At 50.5% G+C, this 20,290-nt stretch overlaps 1 protein-coding gene across 1 annotated transcript in view; it reads left to right on the top strand.

The window, feature by feature from the left end:
- The first annotated feature begins 291 nt into the window (after positions 1–291).
- Positions 292–20,290, top strand: part of LOC140387466 (uncharacterized) — a 193,172-nt gene continuing 173,173 nt past the window's right edge. The window contains exons 1-2 of the mRNA XM_072470585.1: positions 292–474; positions 4,747–5,744. Of these exons, the coding sequence (XP_072326686.1) occupies positions 5,060–5,744 (685 nt within the window). The 5' untranslated portion in view covers positions 292–474; positions 4,747–5,059. The remainder of the gene's footprint in view (positions 475–4,746; positions 5,745–20,290) is intronic.

Below are 20,290 nucleotides of genomic sequence, written 5' to 3' on the forward strand. Positions count from 1 at the left end.
TTGACAGTAACTTCATTGCAGTGTTAATGTAAGCCTACTTGTGGCACTAATAAAGATCATTATTGTTATTGTAAGAAGTTCTTCAAGATTCCCCCTGACTGCGTCTCCAAACTGTCCTTGACCCTCCTGGACATCCTGGGGGTGAGGGGAGTGCTCGGTGCTCTAACCCCCCAGTGGAGGCAGAAATGTCCACTGCCCTCCCTCGCTACACTCGCCCTGCTGACTGTGATTGACAGAACCCGGGGGGGTTTCCAATGGCAACGGGAGACGCTTTCGTTGTGCTGGTTGCAACACCAGCTGAATGCGGGACCGAGGCCGCTTTCCCCAAGTTTAGAGCAGAGGGTTTCGACCCCCGCATGAAGTCTCCAGGAGGAACCGAGGTGATTTAGGGCGGAATGCAATGAGCGCAGTGCTGTCTCTCCCTCCCAGCGAGCAGGCACCGGCCAGAGCAGCGGCCAGGGGCACCGGCCAGAGGTGAGGAAGCCAGTGAGCTGCTCAAGAGCAAAACGCGCAGTTCTGGGGAGAAAATGTCAGGGTCACGGAGCAAGCAGCACTCCGGCGGAGCTGGGACTTTCTTTAACTCATCCTGCCGTGTTTCACGCAAGAAATTGCTGTTGAACTTTCCAGCAGACTGCTTCACACTGGGCTGAAGCTCTGACCAAACATAAATGTCTGCAATCCAACACAGAGATAGGAAACGCTCAAGGAGGGGGCAGATATTTTGTTAAATGATCGGGCAAGATGGGTGGCACGGTGGTTAGCACAGTTGTGGTACGGTGGTTAGCACTGTTGTGGCACGGTGGTGAGCACTGTTGTGGCACGGTGGTGAGCACAGTTGTGGCACGGTGGTTAGCACTGCTGTGGCACAGTGGTTAGCACTGTTGTGGCACGGTGGGTAGCACTGTTGTGGCACAGTGGTTAGCACCGTTGTGGCACGGTGGTTAGCACTGTTGTGTCACGGTGGTTAGCACTGTTGCGGCACGGTGGTTAGCACTGCTGTGGCACAGTGGTTAGCACTGTTGTGGCACGGTGGTTAGCACTGTTGTGGCACGGTGGTTAGCACTGTTGCGGCTCGGTGGTTAGCACTGTTGTGGCACCGTGGTTAGCACTGTTGTGACACAGTGGTTAGCACTGTTGTGGCACGGTGGTTAGCACTGTTGTGACACAGTGGTTAGCACTGTTGTGGCACGGTGGTTAGCACTGTTGTGGCACGGTGGTTAGCACTGTTGTGGCACGGAGGTTAGCACTGTTGTGACACAGGGGTTAGCACTATTTTGGCAGAGTGGTTAGCACTGTTGTGGCACGGTGGGTAGCACTTGTGGCACAGTGGTTAGCACTGTTGTGGCACAGTGGTTAGCACTGTTGTGGCACAGTGGTTAGCACTGTTGTGGCATGGTGGTTAGCACTGTTGTGACACGGTGGTTAGCACAGTTGTGGCATGGTGGTTAGCACTGTTGTGGCACAGTGGTTAGCACTGTTGTGGCACAGTGGTTAGCACTGTTGTGGCACAGTGGTTAGCACTGTTGCGGCACGGTGGTTAGCATTGTAGTGGCACAGTGGTTAGCACTGTTGTGGCACAGTGGTTAGCACTGTTGTGGCACAGTGGTTAGCACTGTTGTGGCACAGTGGTAGCACTGTTGTGGCACAGTGGTTAGCACTGTTGTGGCACAGTGGTTAGCACTGCTGTGGCACGGTGGTTAGCATTGTAGTGGCACAGTGATTAGCACTGTTGTGGCACAGTGGTTAGCACTGTTGTGGCACAGTGGTTAGCACTGTTGTGGCATGATGGTTAGCACTGTTGTGACACGGTGATTAGCATTGTTGTGGCACAGTGGTTAGCACTGTTGTGACACGGTGGTTAGCACTGCTGTGGCATAGTGGTTAGCACTGTTGCGGCACGGTGGTTAGCACTGCTGTGGCACAGTATTTAGCACTGCTGTGGCACAGTGGTTAGCACTGTTGTGGCACAGTGGGTAGCACTGTTGTGGCACAGTGGTTAGCACTGTTGTGACACGGTGGTTTGCACTGTTGTGGCACGGTGGTTAGCACTGCTGTGGCACGGTGGTTAGCACTGTTGTGGCACGGTGGTTAGCACTGCTGCGGCACATTGGTTAGCACTACAGTGAAATAGTGGTTAGCACTGTTGCGGCACGGTGGTTAGCACTGCTGTGGCACGGTGGTTAGCACTGTTGTGGCACGGTGGTTAGCACTGTTGTGGCTCGGTGGTTAGCACTGTTGTGGCACGGTGGTTAGCACTGCTGTGGCACGGTGGTTACCACTGTTGTGACACGGTGGTTAGCATTGTTGTGGCACAGTGGTTAGCACTGTTGCGACACGGTGGTTAGCACTGTTGGGGCACGGTGGTTAGCATTGTTGTGGCACAGTGGTTAGCACTGTTGTGGCACGGTGGTTAGCACTGTTGGGGCACGGTGGTTAGCACTACAGTGAAATAGTGGTTAGCACTGTTGCGGCACGGTGGTTAGCACTGTTGCGGCACAGTGGTTAGCACTGTTGTGGCACGGTGGTTACCACTGGTGTGGCACAGTGGTTAGCACTGTTGTGGCACGGTGGTTACCACTGCTGTGGCACAGTGGTTAGCACTGGTGTGGCACAGTGGTTAGCACTGTTGTGGCACGGTGGTTACCACTGTTGTGACACGGTGGTTAGCATTGTTGTGGCACAGTGGTTAGCACTGTTGTGGCACGGTGGTTAGCACTGTTGGGGCACGGTGGTTAGCACTGTTGTGGCACGGTGGTTAGCACTGTTGGGGCACGGTGGTTAGCATTGTTGTGGCACGGTGGTTAGCACTGTTGTGGCACGGTGGTTAGCACTGTTGGGGCACGGTGGTTAGCACTGTTGGGGCACGGTGGTTAGCACTGTTGGAGCACGGTGGTTAGCATTGTTGTGGCACAGTGGTTAGCACTGTTGTGGCACGGTGGTTAGCACTGTTGCGACACGGTGGTTAGCACTGTTGGGGCACGGTGGTTAGCCCTGTTGTGGCACGGTGGTTAGCACTGTTGTGGCACGTGGTTAGCATTGTTGTGGCATAGTGGTTAGCACTGCTGTGGCACGGTGGGTAGCACTGTTGTGGCACAGTGGTTAGCACTGTTGTGGCACAGTGGTTAGCACTGTTGTGGCACGGTGGTTAGCACTGTTGCGGCACGGTGGTTAGCACTGTTGCGGCTCGGTGGTTAGCACTGTTGTGGCACGGTGGTTAGCACTGCTGTGGCACGGTGGGTAGCACTGTTGTGGCACAGTGGTTAGCACTGTTGTGGCACAGTGGTTAGCACTGTTGTGGCACAGTGGTTAGCACTGCTGTGGCACGGTATCTCACAGTGCCATGGACCCGGGTTCAATTCCATCCTTGGTTGACTATGCGGAGTCTGCACGTTCTCCCCGTGTCTGCGTGGGTTTCCTCCGGGTGCCCTGGTTTCCTCCCACAATCCAGAGATTTGCAGGTAAGGTGGAAGGCCGTGATAAATTGCCCCATTAGTGACCAAAGGGTTACTGGGATAGGGTGGGGCGTGGTCCGAGGTAGTGTGCTCTTTGAGAGGGTCAGTGCAGACTCGATGGGCCTAATGGCTTCTTTCTACACTGTAGGGATTCTATGATAGCTGAGCCTCAGTGCATAAATTCTCCATTGGGTTCAGGCCAGCGTTCAGAGTCCACACAGGAACCTCCTCCTACCCTATATCCAACCCTATCAACATTTCCTTCTATTCTTTTCTCCCTCAAAAGCACACCTTAACTTCCCTATAAATTGCCCCATGGTATCTTCCTCCAGTAATTCAGGAGGTGGCACTTTCCACATTCTGACCCCTTCAATGGGTGAAGAGGTTTCTTGCGAATTCCCCTTTAGATTTTATCAGTGACAGTGGCTGTTAGTTTCCTATGAATTCCCTATGTGGGGATAAATCTGCCCAATGTCCGCCCTTCATCATTTTAAAACCCGCTGTAAGGCCATCCCTTAGCTTTCTCTCTCGTCGAGGATGCTGATGGTGTGAACCGTCTCAGTTCCTGCATTCGCCATTCACTGATATTGCAGAGTTGAAAATGCCTGGACGATATTTTGAGCACGTGCTTTTTTTCTTCACTCCTCTTTCCCGGGGGCAGCCTGGGCACACTGAGGTACGCGTGAGATGATTTCAGTTGGGGCAGCATGGTGGCGCGGTGGTTAGCACTGCTGCCTCACGGCGCTGAGGTCCCAGGTTCAATCCCGGCCCTGGGTCACTGTCCGTGTGGAGTTTGCACATTCTCCCCGTGTTTGCGTGGGTTTCGCCCCCACAATCCAAAGATGTGCAGGGTAGGTGGATTGGCCACGCTAAATTGCCCCTTAATTGGAAAAAATGAATTGGGTACTCTAAATTTATAAAGAAAAAAAAAGATGCTTTCAGATTGAAAAATGAGCACTGCAGGTCGCTGGTCTTACTTTCTGAGGGCACTTTTTAAAAATAAATTTAGAATATCCAATTCTTTTTTTTCCAATTAATGGGCAATTTAGCATGGCCAATCCACCTACTCTGCACATCTTTGGGTTGTGGGGGCGAAACCCAAGCAAACACGGGGAGAACATGCAAACTCTACACGGACAGTTACCCGGAGCTGGGATCGTACCTTGGACCTCGGCGCATGAGGGCACATATGGGGGTTCCAGTAAACACAGTGCCACAGTATCCAGCACTACTGACTCTGCAGTTTTACATTTGTGTTTTTCTTCTGAAGAGAATTTCTGTTTTATTTTGGCAGGAATGGCCAAGAGCTGTTTTTGACTATCACATTTCCCCGCACAACCTGCAGAGGACTATCCGTACATCCAGACAGCAGGTGGAACCACTGAAGCTTCGCACGGCTGACAGTACCACACTGAGGATGCTGGCAATAACTTCAGAAAGGATTTAACAAGCAGTTGACACCCTGTGGCACACCACCCAGGTCACTGTTCAAACACAGACTCAGAAACGTGGAAGGTGAAACAAGCTGGTGCAGCACCATTCAAATCGACACACAAACCCCATTCAGAAATGTTACCAGACCTGAATGCATTTCTTTGCCATCCAAAATGAGTGGTAGTACTATTGACTCGAATTACAAGCCGAGGAGATCTTCAATGCAGACAGACAGTGGGGTTATCTCAGATTCATCTGAGAACAAGTTTGAGCCGCGTTCAAGTAGCGCAAAGGAGTTTAAGAAAAGAAAGAGCCCAGGCAGGACTGAAGTGGAGCTGACACACTGCTCCAGAGCTGGACACGGTGGAAATCACTCGGTTCAATGCACTACAGAAGGACAATCTGTAGAGAGGAAAGGCCCGACTGTTGGACTGGATGTCACGTACTGTTTATCCACACGGAGGCTATTAATAATCTGCGATAAAGTTAAACGTTGTTCGGATATTACAGATGTGTCGTGGCCACACGTGACTGTGGTGCATTATGTGTATGAGTCTTCCACACTGGATTCCATTCTAGCGCAGGTTGCCGCGGCTTTAAGTGGAAAGAAGGTCAAATCCGTCGCCTTCATTCTTCATAATCAGCAAGATGCAGTTCACATCTGTGGTGCCGGAGGGACCCAGACCCTTACGCCAGCCTCTGTCCATGGCCTTATGGCCCTGCGCAGGTTTTTTAATAACCTCGTGACAAGTCACTTGGAAGTGCAGAAATCAAATGCCAGCATGGATTTCCTGGGCTGTGCCGCCTTAGTGAATGCAGACCTAGAGGGAGTAAAGCGAGAACTGAAGACTCTGACAGGTATATTGTAGATATAGTTATATTCGATACTTTAATATTATACTAATCATGGAATAGTTGAAAGTCCACAACGCAGAAGGAGGCCATTCGGCTCCTTGTCCCTGTGCTGGCTCTTTGTAAGAGTGAGTCACAGCCGCCTGCTCCCAATCCCCCCCCCCCCCCCACCTGCCTTTTTTCAGCAGCCCAGCAAACATTGTCCCCACATAATTATCCAATTGGTCTAACTATTTCTAACTCACATTTATTTCTTATCCTCCTGTGGTTGAATCCAAAATTGAACACCTGGAGCATCTAGATGTATATCTGTATTCAGCATGAAGATAAAATATATTTTGCAACATTTTCAATAAAATTCAATTTACCAGTTTTCACTCAATAGAATCCCATGTATGAATCCAATCAGCCTGTTCCATTGTTTGGTTTCCCAAATAGTATAAGGGAATGGAAATATGTGCCAGGTATCGAAGATAAATAGCAAATACCAATTACATTGCAAAGTGGGGATGGATATTGGGAGGCGATGGCGTTATGGGATTGTCCCTGTACTAGTAATCCAGGGACCCAGGATAATGCTCTGGGGACTTGAGTCCAAATCCATAGAATCCCTACAATGCAGAATGAGGCCGTTTGGCCCATCGAGATTGAACCAACCCTCCAAAAGAACGCCCCACCTAGGCCTACTCCCCTGCCCCGTCCCCGCAAACTCCCTACCTGAACATCTTTGGACACTAATGGCCAATCCACCTAACCTACACATCCTTGGACTGTGGGAGGAAACCGGAGCACCCAGAGGAAACCCATGCAGACACGGGGAGAACGTAAAAACGCCACACAGACGGTCGCCCAAGGCCGGAATCGAACCCGGGTCCCTGGCACTGTGAGGCAGCAGTGCTAACCACTGTGCTGCCCCACCATGTCTGACGGTGGAATTTGAAATCAGCAAAAATCTGGAATTGAAAGTCTATGGATGGTGGAGAAATCATTGTCGGGGAAACCTATCTGGTTCACTAATGCCCTTTAGGAGATGGAAATCTATCATCCTTATCTTGTCTGGCCTACATGTGACCCACAGCAATGCCTTCTGTAATGGCCACTCTAGGGATGGGCAACAAATGCTGGCCTTGCCAGTGATAAGAACATAAGAACTAGGAGCAGGAGTAGGCCATCTGGCCCCTCGAGCCTGCTCCGCCATTCAATGAGATCATGGCTGAACTTTTGTGGACTCAGCTCCACTTTCCGGCCCGAAAACCAAAACCCTTAATCCCTTTATTCTTCAAAAAACTATCTATCTTTATCTTAAAAACATTTAATGAAGGAGCCTCTACTGCTTCACTGGCAAGGAATTCCATTGATTCACAACCCTTTGGGTGAAGAAGTTCCTCCTAAACTCAGTCCTAAATCTACTTCCCCTTATTTTGAGGCTATGCCCCCTAGTTCTGCTTTCATCCGCCAGTGGAAACAACCTGCCCGCATCTATCCTATCTATTCCCTTCATAATTTTATATGTTTCTATAAGATCCCCCTCATCCTTCTAAATTCCAATGAGTACAGTCCCAGTCTACTCAACCTCTCCTCATAATCCAACCCCTTCAGCTCTGGGATTAACCTAGTGAATCTCCTCTGCACACCCTCCAGTGCCAGTACGTCCTTTCTCAAGTAAGGAGACCAAAACTGAACACAATACTCTAGGTGTGGCCTCACTAACACCTTATACAATTGCAGCATAACCTCCCTAGTCTTAAACTCCATCCCTCTAGCAATGAAGGACAAAATTCCATTTGCCTTCTTAATCACCTGTTGCACCTGTAAACAAACGTTTTGCGACTCATGCACTAGCACACCCAGGTCTCTCTGCACAGCAGCATGTTTTAATATTTTATCATTTAAATAATAATCCCTTTTGCTGTTATTCCTACCAAAAAGGATAACCTCACATTTGTCAACATTGTATTCCATCTGCCAGACCCTAGCCCATTCATTTAGCCTATCCAAATCCCTCTGCAGACTTCCAGTATCCTCTGCACTTTTTGCTTTACCACTCATCTTAGTGTCGTCTGTAAACTTGGACACAACTCCAAATCATCTATGTAAATTGTGAACAATTGTGGGCCCAACACTGATCCCTGAGGGACACCACTAGCTACTGATTGCCAACCAGAGAAACACCCATTAATCCCCACTCTTTGCTTTCTATTAATTAACCAATCCTCTATCCATGCTACTACTTTCCCCAAGACCCATGAAAGAATAAATAAAAGAGGATAAATATCAGCAGGGGTGCGTCTATATGGAACTTTAGATGTTAGAAAATAATGTAACTGAAGAGTGTGTAAATAATGAATAACATGCATGATGGATAACTTGCCATGATGTAATAATACTGATAATGACATCATAAAAAGCAAAGAAAATTCAAGAAGATAAATCGACTTTTTCGCCTGTTGAAGCTAATTCCTCCCGTGCCTGACCCTCTTTCATGAATAACAAAACTTTCATTTATGTAGCATCTCCCAAGGCGCTTCACCAGAGATTTGCCAGACATAATTTGACACTCAGCCAGAAAAGGAGGATAATAGATCAAAGAGGTAGATTTTAAGGAGCATCTTAAAGGAGGAGAGATTTAAGGAGAAAATTCCAGAGCCTAGGACCTAGACCACTGAAGCCACACCCCTCATCAATATTAGCTTCTGGCTGCTATTCAGTAAAGAGTCAAGAGTTCATAGAATCATAGAATTTACAGTGCAGAAGGAGGCCATTTGGCCCATCGAGTCTGCACCGGCTCTTGGGAAGGGCACCCTACCCAAGCCCACACCTCCACCCCATCCTCATAACCCAATAACCCCACCCAACGCTAACAGCAATTTTGGACACTAAGGGCAATTTAGCATTGGCCAATCCACCTAACCTGCACATCTTTGGACTGTGGGAGGAAACCGGAGCAGCCGGAGGAAACCCACGCACACACGGGGAGAACGTGCAGACTCCGCACAGACAGTTTCCCAAGCCGAGAATCGAACCTGGGACCCTAGAGCTGTGAAGCAATTGTGCTAACCACGCTGCTACCGTGCTGCCCGTTCTGCTCCTTTCCCAAGACACCTTTATTTTTCTTGAACACACTCTGTACAAAACTCTATCACCACACCACACCAAACAAGTGCCACCTGCAACCTCTTTACATATCAGTGTCAATGATTGGAAACTTAACATCAATATGAAATCTAGTTGGAAAGCCTCTGAACCCATTCCTTAACAATGGATGGGTAACGGGAAATCGGGTACAAAAAAAAACAGAATTGGAGGAATGGCATGTCGTGCTGGAGGAAGTGACAAAGATATGATAGGGCGAGTGTTAAACCTCTAACAGCCAGTAGGTGAAGGAGACCAGAAGTCAGCCTTTACTCTATTTAGATTTATTCACAAAGTTAACATTACAAGTGTACAACTCCTAACCGTTGTTCACACACCAGTATCAATAAGTGTCTCTTCATATATGCTCAAATAATGAATGCACCTATTTAAGCTTACCCCGAGTTCATGAGAATTGACAGGGAGACCATGGAGAAATTTGAACACGATGATGAGAATTTTAAATTTGAGGCATTGCTGGACCAGGAGTCTGTGAAGTTCAGTGAACAAGCATGGGGCTGGTGCGTGAAGAGGACTTGGTGCAAGAATATGGATGGCAGGGCTTTGGCTGAGCTGAAGTTTAGGGAGGGTGGAAGAACGGAGGCCAGCCAGGAGTGTATTGGAATAGTCAAATTCAGATGTAACAAGAGCACGGGTGAAGGCTTCAGCAGCAGATAGGCTGCGTCAAGAGACATTACAAAGGTGCACGTAGGCAGTCTTGGTGATGTAGTGGAGGCCGAAGCTCAGCTCAGTGTCCAATCAAATGCTGAGGTTGCAAACGGTCTGGTTCAGTCTCACACGGTGGTCAGAGAGCAAATAGAATTGGCGGCGAGAGGAGGGTGATGCTAGAGCGGAGAGGGAGGGCTGGCGCTTCCAAACTTTAGCAATTATTACTGGGCGGCTAACATAGCCATGATTAGGAAGTGGCTGGTGGGAGGGGGGGTCGGCATGGGTGCGTATGGAGGCGGCTTATTGCAAGGGCACAAGTTTGGGGGCGCTGGTAACTGCGCCTCTGCCGTTTCCGCCGGCGCGGTACTCCACCAACTGTGGTGGTGGCGGCCTTGAGAGTCTAAAGGCAATGAAGGAGATATGTGGGAGCAGTGGGATCATCGGTCTGGCCCCCAATCTGCGATAATCACTGGTTTGCCCCGGGGAGGATGGACGGGGAGTTCCGAATTTGGCGGAGAGCAGGGATTGAGAGGATGGGGGACTTGTTGATAGAGGGAGGAGCTTTCCGAATATGACGGCACTGGAGGAGAAGTTTGCATTGGCGGGGGGAAACAAATTTTGATATCTGCAGGTGCGGGACTTTCTGCGTAGACCGGTATCAACCTTCCCACTCCTGCCACTAAGGAGGATTCAAGACAGGGTAGTCTCCAGAGGATGGATAGGGGAGGGGAGCATTTCTGACATTTATAAAGAACTTATGGGATCAGAGGAGACGCAGACTGAGGAGCTGAAGCGAAAGTGGGAGGAGGAGCTGGGGGGAGAGATAGAGGAGGGCCTTTGGGCGGATGCATTGAGTAGAGTCAACGCGACCGCAACTTGTGCCAGACTCAGCCTGATTTAATTCAAGGTCGTTCACCGGGCTCACGTGACAGTGGCCCGGATGAGCAGATTCTTTGGGGTGGAAGATAGGTGCGCAAAATGTGCGGGAGGACCAACGAACCATGTCCACATGTTCTGGGCATGTCCAAAGCTGAGGGGATTTTGGCAGGGGTTTGCTGACATCATGTCCAAGGTATTAAAAACAAGGGTGGCATTGAGTCCAGAGGTGGCGATTTTCGGGGTGTCAGAAGACCCGGGAATCCAGGAAGAGAAAGAGGCAGACATTCTGGCCTTTGCTTCCCTGGTAGCCTGGAGGCGGATATTACGAGCGAGGAGGGAATTAAAGCCCCCGAAGTCGGAGACTTGGCTATCGGACATGGCTAGCTTTCTCTGTCTGGAGTAAATTAAGTTCGCCTTGAGAGGGCCACTGTTGGGGTTCGTCTGGAGGTGGCAGCCATTCATCGACTTCTTCACGGAGAATTAATCATCAGCAGAGTGGGGGGTGGGGGGAAAGGGGTTAGGTTAGCGTAGATGAGGGGGTTAATTAATGGTGGGACCTGTTGGGGAGGGAGATGGTATTTGCACTATGTTTATATTTTCAAGTACATTGTTTATATTGCTGCTGTTACAATGCCAAAAAATACCTCAATAAAGTGTTTATTTTTTTTAAAAAAAGAATTGGCGGTGAGGGAAAGGAGTTTGTGGTGAGGCCCCAGCGTTGGACATTTGGTGCACAGTGACTCTGACCCATCCTGAATGTATTTAGCAAGGACCACTATCACCGCTGCAGCTAAAAGCCTGCCTTTCGAATGATGGGGTTTTGTCGAAAAGAACTTGTTAGCGACTACTCGTGTTTCCCATTCCTTGATCCAGGGCAGTGTTTTTGAAACTTTTTTTCCGGGGATCCATTTTTACCAACTGGTCGACCTTCGGGACCCATGCCAACCTTCACGGCCCACACTGGCCATCCGCATCTGGTCCTGGAACAGCACGCTGATATCAAAAGGAAGCAGTTTTCCCCTCTGGGCTTATGCACTGCTAGATCCGGCTGAAGGGGCATGTATGCGAAGGACGGCCAACATTCTTGAAAGCCAGTCATGGGTGGCATTTTTAAAAGCTGGTCGCAGCAGTTGGGCACTGATGCACGATCAATGACCACTAAAGCGAGGTTGTAGTCCAACTGAAGGCTTTAATAAGCTAGATGTTTCTCCCGGCAGCTCAGGTACAGAATGAGGGCTGCTGGGGCAGCACGGGTTATTATACCCCACCTATCAGGGTGGAGCCATTATACACACTAGCCAATAGAAAGCATACAGTTTCCACCAATGGTGCTTTAGCCTATCAGGTACCGTAATACCTATAATACCACATTCACCCCCTGTTAAAAAAAAGAGTCCGGCGGGGGTGGTGGCCAGGAACTACAAAACATAACAACATGGTATAATTAGTTATGGAGCTACCGTAATACCTCCGTACAGTGTTTAGTAACTATTTACAAGTCTGGTAGCTATGTACGTTTGATGGTTTATATTTACAGATTACAGTTAAAATGAAGCAATCAGTCGATCGGGGGCCCTGGTCGTCTTCTGTGATCGTCGGAGCCTCGGTGGTGACTCCGGTGGAGGCTCAGGCGTCTGTGACTCCGGGAGCGTGGCTTCGATCTCCATGGCAGCTTCGTCACCCCTAGACGGCGCTGGTGGGGAAAACGGCCCACCTGGGAAGGGAGCGCCTGCAGGGGTGTCGGGGGGTGGGGGGGAGCCTAGACAGGGGCGGCGGAAGGACTGATCCTCCTGTAAGGTGCTGCGGTGGAGGGGAGGGTGGGACTGGTGGCTGGAATGTGTGTGGAGTTCCGGTGGACGCCAGGTCCCGTATGGAGACCGTATCTTGTCGGCCGTCGGGGTTCGCCACGTAGGCGTACTGGGGGTTAGCATGGAGCAGATGGACCCTCTCGACCAACGGATCCGACTTGTGCACCCGCACGTGTTTTCGGAGCAGGATGGGTCCGGGTGCTGCCAGCCAGGTCGGGAGCGAGGTCCCAGAGGAGGACTTCCTGGGGAAGCCAAAGAGATGTTCGTGAGGTGTCTGGTTGGTGGTCATACAAAGTAGTGACCGGATGGAGTGGAGGGCATCCAGGAGGACGTCTTGCCAGCGGGAGACTGGGAGGTTCATGGACCGTAGGGCTAGTAGGACGGTCTTCCAGACCGTTCCGTTCTCCCTCTCTACCTGTCCGTTACCCCAGGGGGTTGTAACTGGTCGTCCTCGAGGCGATGCCCTTGCTGAGCAGGAATTGACGCAGTTCGTCGCTCATAAAGGAGGACCCTCTATCACTGTGTATGTAAGCGTGGAACCCGAACAGTGCAAAGATGCTATGGAGGGCCTTGATGACGGTGGTGGCGGTCATGTCGGGGCAGAGGATGGCGAATGGGAACCGGGAGTACTCGACAATCACGTTCAGGAAGTACGTGTTGTGGTCGGTGGAGGGGAGGTGGCCTTTGAAGTCCATGCTGAGGCGTTCAAAGGGACGGGAAGCCGTTAGCAGGTGCGCTTTCTCTGGTCGCTAGAAGTGCGGTTTGCACTCCGTGCAGATTTGGCAGTCCCTGGTGGCTGTCCTGACCTCCTCGTTGGAGTAGGGCAGGTTGCGGGTCTTGACAAAATGGAAAAAGCGAGTGACTCTCGGGTGGCAGAGTTCCTCGTGGAGGGCTCGGAGGTGGTCCACTTGTGCGGTGGCACATGTGCCGCGGGACAGGGCGTCAGGCGGCTTGTTTAGCTTCTCTGGATGATACAAGATCTCGTAGTTGTAGGTGGCGAGTTCGAACCTCCACCGCAAGATCTTGTCATTTTTTATCTTGCCCCGCTGTGCATTATCGAACATGAAAGCAACCGACCGTTGATCAGTGAGGAGAGTGAATCTCCTGCTGGCCAGGTAATGCCTCCAATGTCGCACAGCTTCTACTATGGCCTGGGCCTCCTTTTCTACTGAGGAGTGGCGGATTTCGGAAGCATGGAGGGTATGGGAGAAGAAGGCCACGGGTCTGCCCGCTTGGTTGAGGGTGGCCGCCAGAGCTACGTCGGACGCATCGCTCTCGACCTGGAAGGGGAGGGACTCGTCGATGGCGTGCATCGTGACCTTTGCAATGTCTGCTTTGATGCGGCTGAAGGCCTGGCGGGCCTCTATCGACAGGGGAAAAGCTGTGGATTGCATCAGGCGACATGCCTTGTCCGCATAGTTGGGGACCCACTGGGCGTAGTCACTGAAAAACCCTAGGCAGCATTTCAGGGCCTTGGAGCAGTGAGGGAGGGGGAACTCCATAAGGGAGCGCATGCATTCAGGGTCGGGGCCTATAACTCCATTTCACACTACGTAGTCGAGAATGGCTAGACGGTCGGTGCTAAACATGCATTTATCCTTATTGTATGTTAGGTTAACGATTTTGGAAGTATGGAGAAATTTTCGGAGGTTGGTGTCGTGGTCCTGCTGGTCGTGGCCGCAGATGGTGACATTATCGAGATACGGGAATGTTGCCCATAAACCATACCAGCCAACCATTCGGTCCATCTGGCACTGGAAGACCGAGACCCCGTTGGTGACAACAAAGGGAACCCTTAAGAAGTGATAGAGCCGCCCGTCTGCCTCGAAGGCAGTGTATTTGCGGTCACTAGTGCGGAAGGGGAGCTGGTGGTAGCCGGACTTGAGATCCACCGTGAAGAAGACCTTATAATACGCGATCCTGTTTACCAGGTCGGATATGCGGGGGAGAGGGTACGCGTCCAGCTGCGTAAACCTGTTGATGGTCTGACTGTAGTCGATGACCATCCTATGCTTCTCCGCGGTCTTTACCACCATTACTTGAGCTCTCCAGAGGCTGTTACTGGCTTCAATGACCCCTTCCCTCAGTAACCTTTGGACCTCTGACCTAATAAAGATCCGGTCCTGGGCACTGTAGCGTCTGCTCCTGGTGGCGATGGGTTTGCAATCCGGGGTGAGATTCGCAAACAGGGAAGGCGGGTCGACCTTAAGGGTCACGAGGCCGCAGACAGTAAGGGGGGGTATAGGGCCGCCGAATTTGAAGGTCAGACTTTGAAGGTTACACTGGAAGTCTAGACCCAGGGGTGTAGCCGCGCAGAAGTGTGGAAGGTCATAGAGACGGAAACTTTTGAACTCCCTTCCCTGGACTGTGAGGTTTGCTACACAAAACCCCTTTATCTCCACTGAGTGGGAACCGGAGGCCAGTGAGATTTTTTGATTAACAGGGTGGATGAGGAGAGAACAGCACCTTACCGTGTCGGGGTGTATGAAGCTCTCCGTGCTCCCAGAGTCGATTAAGCAAGACGTCTCGTGCCCGTTGATGAAAACGGTCATCGTAGCAGTTGAGAGTGTTCGAGGTTGAGACTGATCCAGAGTCACCGAGGCCAATCGCCGTAGTTCAGAGTTCTGTTCGGGCAGTGTGTGGTCGGCCGAGCTGGGGTCCTGGGGGTTCATCCAAGATGGTGTCTCCCATTGGTCACACATGGCCGGGGGTGCACAAAATGGCGGCGCCCATCCCTCCAACGTGGCGTCCGTGAAACAAGATGGCGGCGCCCGGGGTCCGCACGTGGCCCTGGGATATGGAGGTGGCGGCGACCGCTGGCCGCACGGGACCCGTGGAGAAGTTTGTGGTTGCGGTCCGCATTTGCCGCTGGAGACCGCGGCCACTGCTCGGGCCTGACATACCCCCACGAAATGGCCCTTTTTGCCGCATCCCTTGCAGGTGGATGCGCGGGCCGGGCAGCGCTGCCGGGGATGCTTGGCCTGCCCGCAAAAGTAGCAGCGGGGCCCCTCGGGGTTGCCAGGCTGCCTTGCAGCGCAGGCCTGTGGGAGAACGGGGGAAGTCTCGGGGTCGGCCGCAGCGGGGTTCCACACTGCCCATGGGGCTGCCGTGCGGTCGGGAATGTAGGCGCAGGAGTTCCTGGAGGCCACGTCGAGGGAGCCTGCAAGGGCCCGTGCCTCCCTGAGACCCAGGTTGTCCTTCTCTAACAGGCGCTGGCGGATTTGTGACGAAAGCATACCATCCACGAAAGCGTCCCGGACTAAGAGTTCCGTGTGTTCGCTCGCCGAAACTTGCGGGCAGCCGCAGCTTCTTCCCAGCATCAGGCGGCGCGGTAGAATTCCTCCAGCGATACCCCAGGCGTTTGTCGCCTTGTTGCAAGCAGGTGCCGGGCGTAGACCTGATTTACCGGGCGAATATAGTGTCCTTTTAGCAGCTCAATTGCTGCATCAAAGTCTTCCGCTTCCTCGATGAGGGTGTAAATCTCCGGGCTCACCCTTGAGTGCAGGACGTCCAGTTTCTGCTCTCCCGTGGGTGCGTTTTCGGCCGTCTCGAGATACCCTTTAAAGCACGCCAGCCAGTGCTTAAAGATTGCCGCTGAGTTCGCCTTGCAGGCACTCCAGCTTGATTCGGAGCTCCATCCTTTCTTCTTAAAATTCTAGCTTATTAAATTGATGCACGATCAATGACCACTAAAGCGAGTTTGTAGTCCAACTGAAGGCTTTAATAAGCTAGATGTTTCCCCCAGCAGCTCAGGTACAGAATGAGGGCTGCTGGGGCGGCACGAGCTCTTATACCCCACCTATCAGGGCGGAGCTATTATACACTCTAGCCAATAGAAAGCATACAGTTTCCACCAATGGTGCTTTAGCCTATCAGGTACCGTAATACCTATAATACCACAGGCACATCTTTCCGTGATCAGGAAGACCGCAACCGATCGCTCGCGCCCCTCCCGACACCCGCCCACCCGCGGGTCACGACCCTGAGTTTAAAAATGATTGATCCAGAGGATGTCTGCTGGTAAATCTTGTTGAGTAAGGGTGCTCCATATGGGGCGCCGAGATGGAAGGTGAACAATAGGTGGGTTGTACAGGACATCATGGAATGGTAAGTGAGGAACAGGTTTCGCTGTTCTCTGGACACTAACTGAAAATGAGAACAAATGGAAGCTTTACCAGAAAATAGCACTGAGCTGGAGTTGAGTAGTTTCTAATATTTAAAAGAGGTGAGAATGAATTTTTTTATTAGATTGAGCACCTGTAATCACAAAGGCATGATTCCACATTTCCTCACTTAACTGCAAAAATTGATGTCAGTGATCCAAAGCAAATTTCCAATTAGAAAACAAATAAAGAAATGTTTAATACAGGGAGTAATCAATTTTATTTTTCTCCATATTGTCATTCTTGGTATGCCTCACTCTGTAACGTTTCTTTTCACTGTGAACTTCATTTCTTTCTCCCTAATTACTTAAATTGCAGTCTTAAATCTTTATACCTGTAAGAGTTAATCATCGTTTCCCATCATTTATTTCAGAATCAGGGACGAGATTCTCCAACCCCCCGCCGGGTCGGAGAATCGCCGGGAGCTGGCGTGAATCCCGCCCCCGGCGGTTGCCGAAGTCTCCGGCACCGGGTATTCGGCGGGGGCGGGAATCGCGCCGCGCCGGTTGGCGGGCCCCCCCGCTCGATTCTTCGGCCCGGATGGGCCGAAGTCCCGCCGATAAATTGCCTGTCCCGCCGGTGTGGATTAAACCACCTACCTTACCGGCGGGACAAGGCGGCGCGGGCGGGCTCCGGGGTCCTGGGGGGGGCGCGGGGCGATCTGGCCCCGGGGGGGTGCCCCCACGGTGGCCTGGCCCGCGATCGGGGCCCACCAATCCATGGGCGGGCCTGTGCCATGGGGGCACTCTTTCCCTTCCGCATCTGCCACGGTCTCCACCATGGCGGAGGCGAAAGAGACTCCCTCCACTGCGCATGCGCGGGAATGCCGTCAGCGGCCGCTGACGCTCCCGCGCATGCGCCGCCCGGAGATGTCATTTCCGCGCCAGCTGGCGGGGCACCAAAGGCCTTTTCCGCCAGCTGGCGGGGCGGAAATTCGGCCGCCGCCGACCTAGCCCCTCAAGGTTGGGGCTCGGCCCCCAAAGATGGCGGCGCGATGCCCGTCTGATTTGTGCCGTTTTGGACGCCAGTCGGCGGACATCGCGCCGTTTCCGGAGAATTTCGCCCCACATTTTTGAATTTTTGGTTTTAGGATTATGAATTGGCTGGATTTTGGTCGGGCTAGTTTTTGTGAGCTGTTCTGGATTTTTACAATTCTAAATTTCTAAACTAAAGGTCAAAATTAAAAATCTGTTTTAAAATTAAAAGTAACTTACCCACTTACCTTTATCTCTCCTGATGTGTAGGCATGCAATATTAACATTTTCACACAAGGTGCACCTTAGAACCTCAAATCACAATTTTAATCCATACATTATTGTCCACTGTCCATTATCGGTGCAGACCTTGAATTCTTATTTGGCATCAAATTAACTTGTCTTCCCATTCCACGCTACTCCTAACTGCAATTAATAAATTGGGCATGTATTATGGGCCAGGGATTAGAGAACACCAAAGTATATCATGGAGTTCACCTGATCCACAGCTTTTAATAGATTTTGGTTATGGGGAGCACAAGGACCCACTTTACAGGTGTGATGCAACAGAGATCTAAAGTATGTTTAAACAAAAACAATGTTTCTTCTATGAATCCAGATAACATTTTATAAACTCACAGATAACCCCCACAGATACAATACTCTATAGATAACCCTTAATAACTTTCCTAACAACATCCATGAGTCAAAAACCCTTTTTAACAAAGACAGTTGGTTTGCATTCCTTACAGAAACAGGTATTACTTTGAAATCATCAAGTGATCTGGAGACATTCTTTAATAGGCAGAGAGAGAGAACACCTCCTTGGTTTGAATGCAGCTCCCCAACTGAAAATGAAACTAAAACTCAGAGCAAAAAAATAACTTCCAGCTCAAACCGAAAGTAAAAAGCCAGAAACACAGCTCAACTCCACCCACACAATGACATCACTGCAGCTTTTTGATAAACACACTTTTCTTAAAGGGACCCTCACATGACACATGTTCCTGGATGTGTTTTATAATGATTTAGCTGTGATGCCTTCAGAATTGAGGACCTCTCTGGATCATAGAAACATAAGAACAGGAAGTAGGCCACTCAGCCCCTCGAGCCTGTTCCGCCATTCAATGAGATCATGGCTGACCTGTGACCATGTACCTGCCTTTGGCCCATATCCCTTAATATCTTCGCTAAACAGAAACATCTATCTATCTCAGATTTTAAATTAACAACTGATCTGGCTACAACTGCTGTTTGTGGGAGAGAATTCCAAACTCCTACCACCCTTTGTGTGAAGAAATGTTTCCCAACATTCCGACTGAATGGTCCGTCCCTAATTTTTTGACAATGCGCCCCCTAGTTTTAGAATCTCCAACTAGTAGGATTGGTTTATATTTATCTACCCTGTCCTTTTCTGTTAATATCTTGAAGCCATCGATCGGATGTTATCTGAATATTATCATTTGGATGAGATACAATCCGTCCCATGATCAGACAGTCATTAAAACGTAGGACTGAATTCATGTCTTAGATAAACTTACATAGAATATATAGCACAAAAAACAGGCCACGGGGCCTAATCTATGCTGCAGTTTACATTCTACATGAGCTTCCTACCATTCCATCCATCTCATCTCAGTTTTACAGCTTCCCTTTCCTCTCATGTACTATTATAGTTTTCCTTTGATGTAGCTGCCTCAGCTACATCCTCTGACAGTGTGTTCCACATACTAGCCACTTTGAGTCAAAACATTTCTCGTCATTTCCCTACTGTATTTATAAGTAAATATCTTGATACCTCCACAATTGGAAACACTCTCCACAACTACCAATTCAACCCATTATCTCCATCTGGGGCGAAATTCTCCGGTGTCGGCGCGATGACCGCCGACTGGCGTCCGAAACGGTGCGAATCAGTCGGGCATCGCGCCGCCCCAAAGGTGCGGAATGCTCCGCATCTTGGGGGGCCGAGCCCCAACCTTAAGGGGCTAGGCCCGCGCCGGACTAATTTCCGCCCCGCCAGCTGGCGGAAAAGACCTTTGGTGCACCGCCAGCTGGCGCGGAAATGACATCTCCAGGCGGTGCATGCGCGGGAGCTGACGGCATTCCCACGCATGCGGAGGGAGTCTCTTCCGCCTCCGCCATGGTGGAGACCGTGGCGAAGGCGGAAGGAAAAGAGTGCCCCCACGGCACAGGCCCGCCCGCGGATCGGTGGGCCCCGATTGCGGGGCAGGCCACCATGATTGTACAGTAAGAAGCCTTACAACACCAGGTTAAAGTCCAACAGGTTTGTTTCAAATCACTAGCTTTCGGAGCACTGCTCCTTCCTCAGGTGAATGGAGAGGTAGGTTCCAGAAACATTTATATGGACAAAGTCAAAGATGCAAGACGATACTTTGAATGCGAGCATTTGCAGGTAATTAAGTCTTTACAGAGCCAAAGATTTTGATTGTAGGCAGATCAGAACGGTGGACCACACATCAGGTGTGACCTGACCAGGGTCCTATATGTTCAGAAAGCCAAGAATGATACTGGAGCCAATCTTTACTCAAGCCGCACATTTATTCACATTGTGAACCATTGCAAGCGTACACCTCCTAACTCAACTCCCCACCCCCATTTTAGTGAATGTCCCTTTATATGTGCTCAAGTGAAATCCCAATTAGTGCCCTCCACTTGCATGTAATTAAACATGACTGACGTACAATTCTACACCCATGGAGATAAATCCCAGAGCTTTTTTAGCATTTTTAATTGGTTTAATTTTAATGATTTGTTCACGTGTATCCCCAGACAAGTTTGGTCTTCTACTGCAGTATTTTCTAAGATATAGGTGATGTTTCCATTTTCCTACCAAACATGCGTCTTCTCTGCAGTCAAAAGGCTTCTCCAGGTCCTGATTTATTTTGTGTTCATCTCTGTGGTTT

This window comes from Scyliorhinus torazame, chromosome 12 (assembly GCF_047496885.1).
Source record: "Scyliorhinus torazame isolate Kashiwa2021f chromosome 12, sScyTor2.1, whole genome shotgun sequence".
Lineage (NCBI taxonomy): Eukaryota > Metazoa > Chordata > Chondrichthyes > Carcharhiniformes > Scyliorhinidae > Scyliorhinus > Scyliorhinus torazame.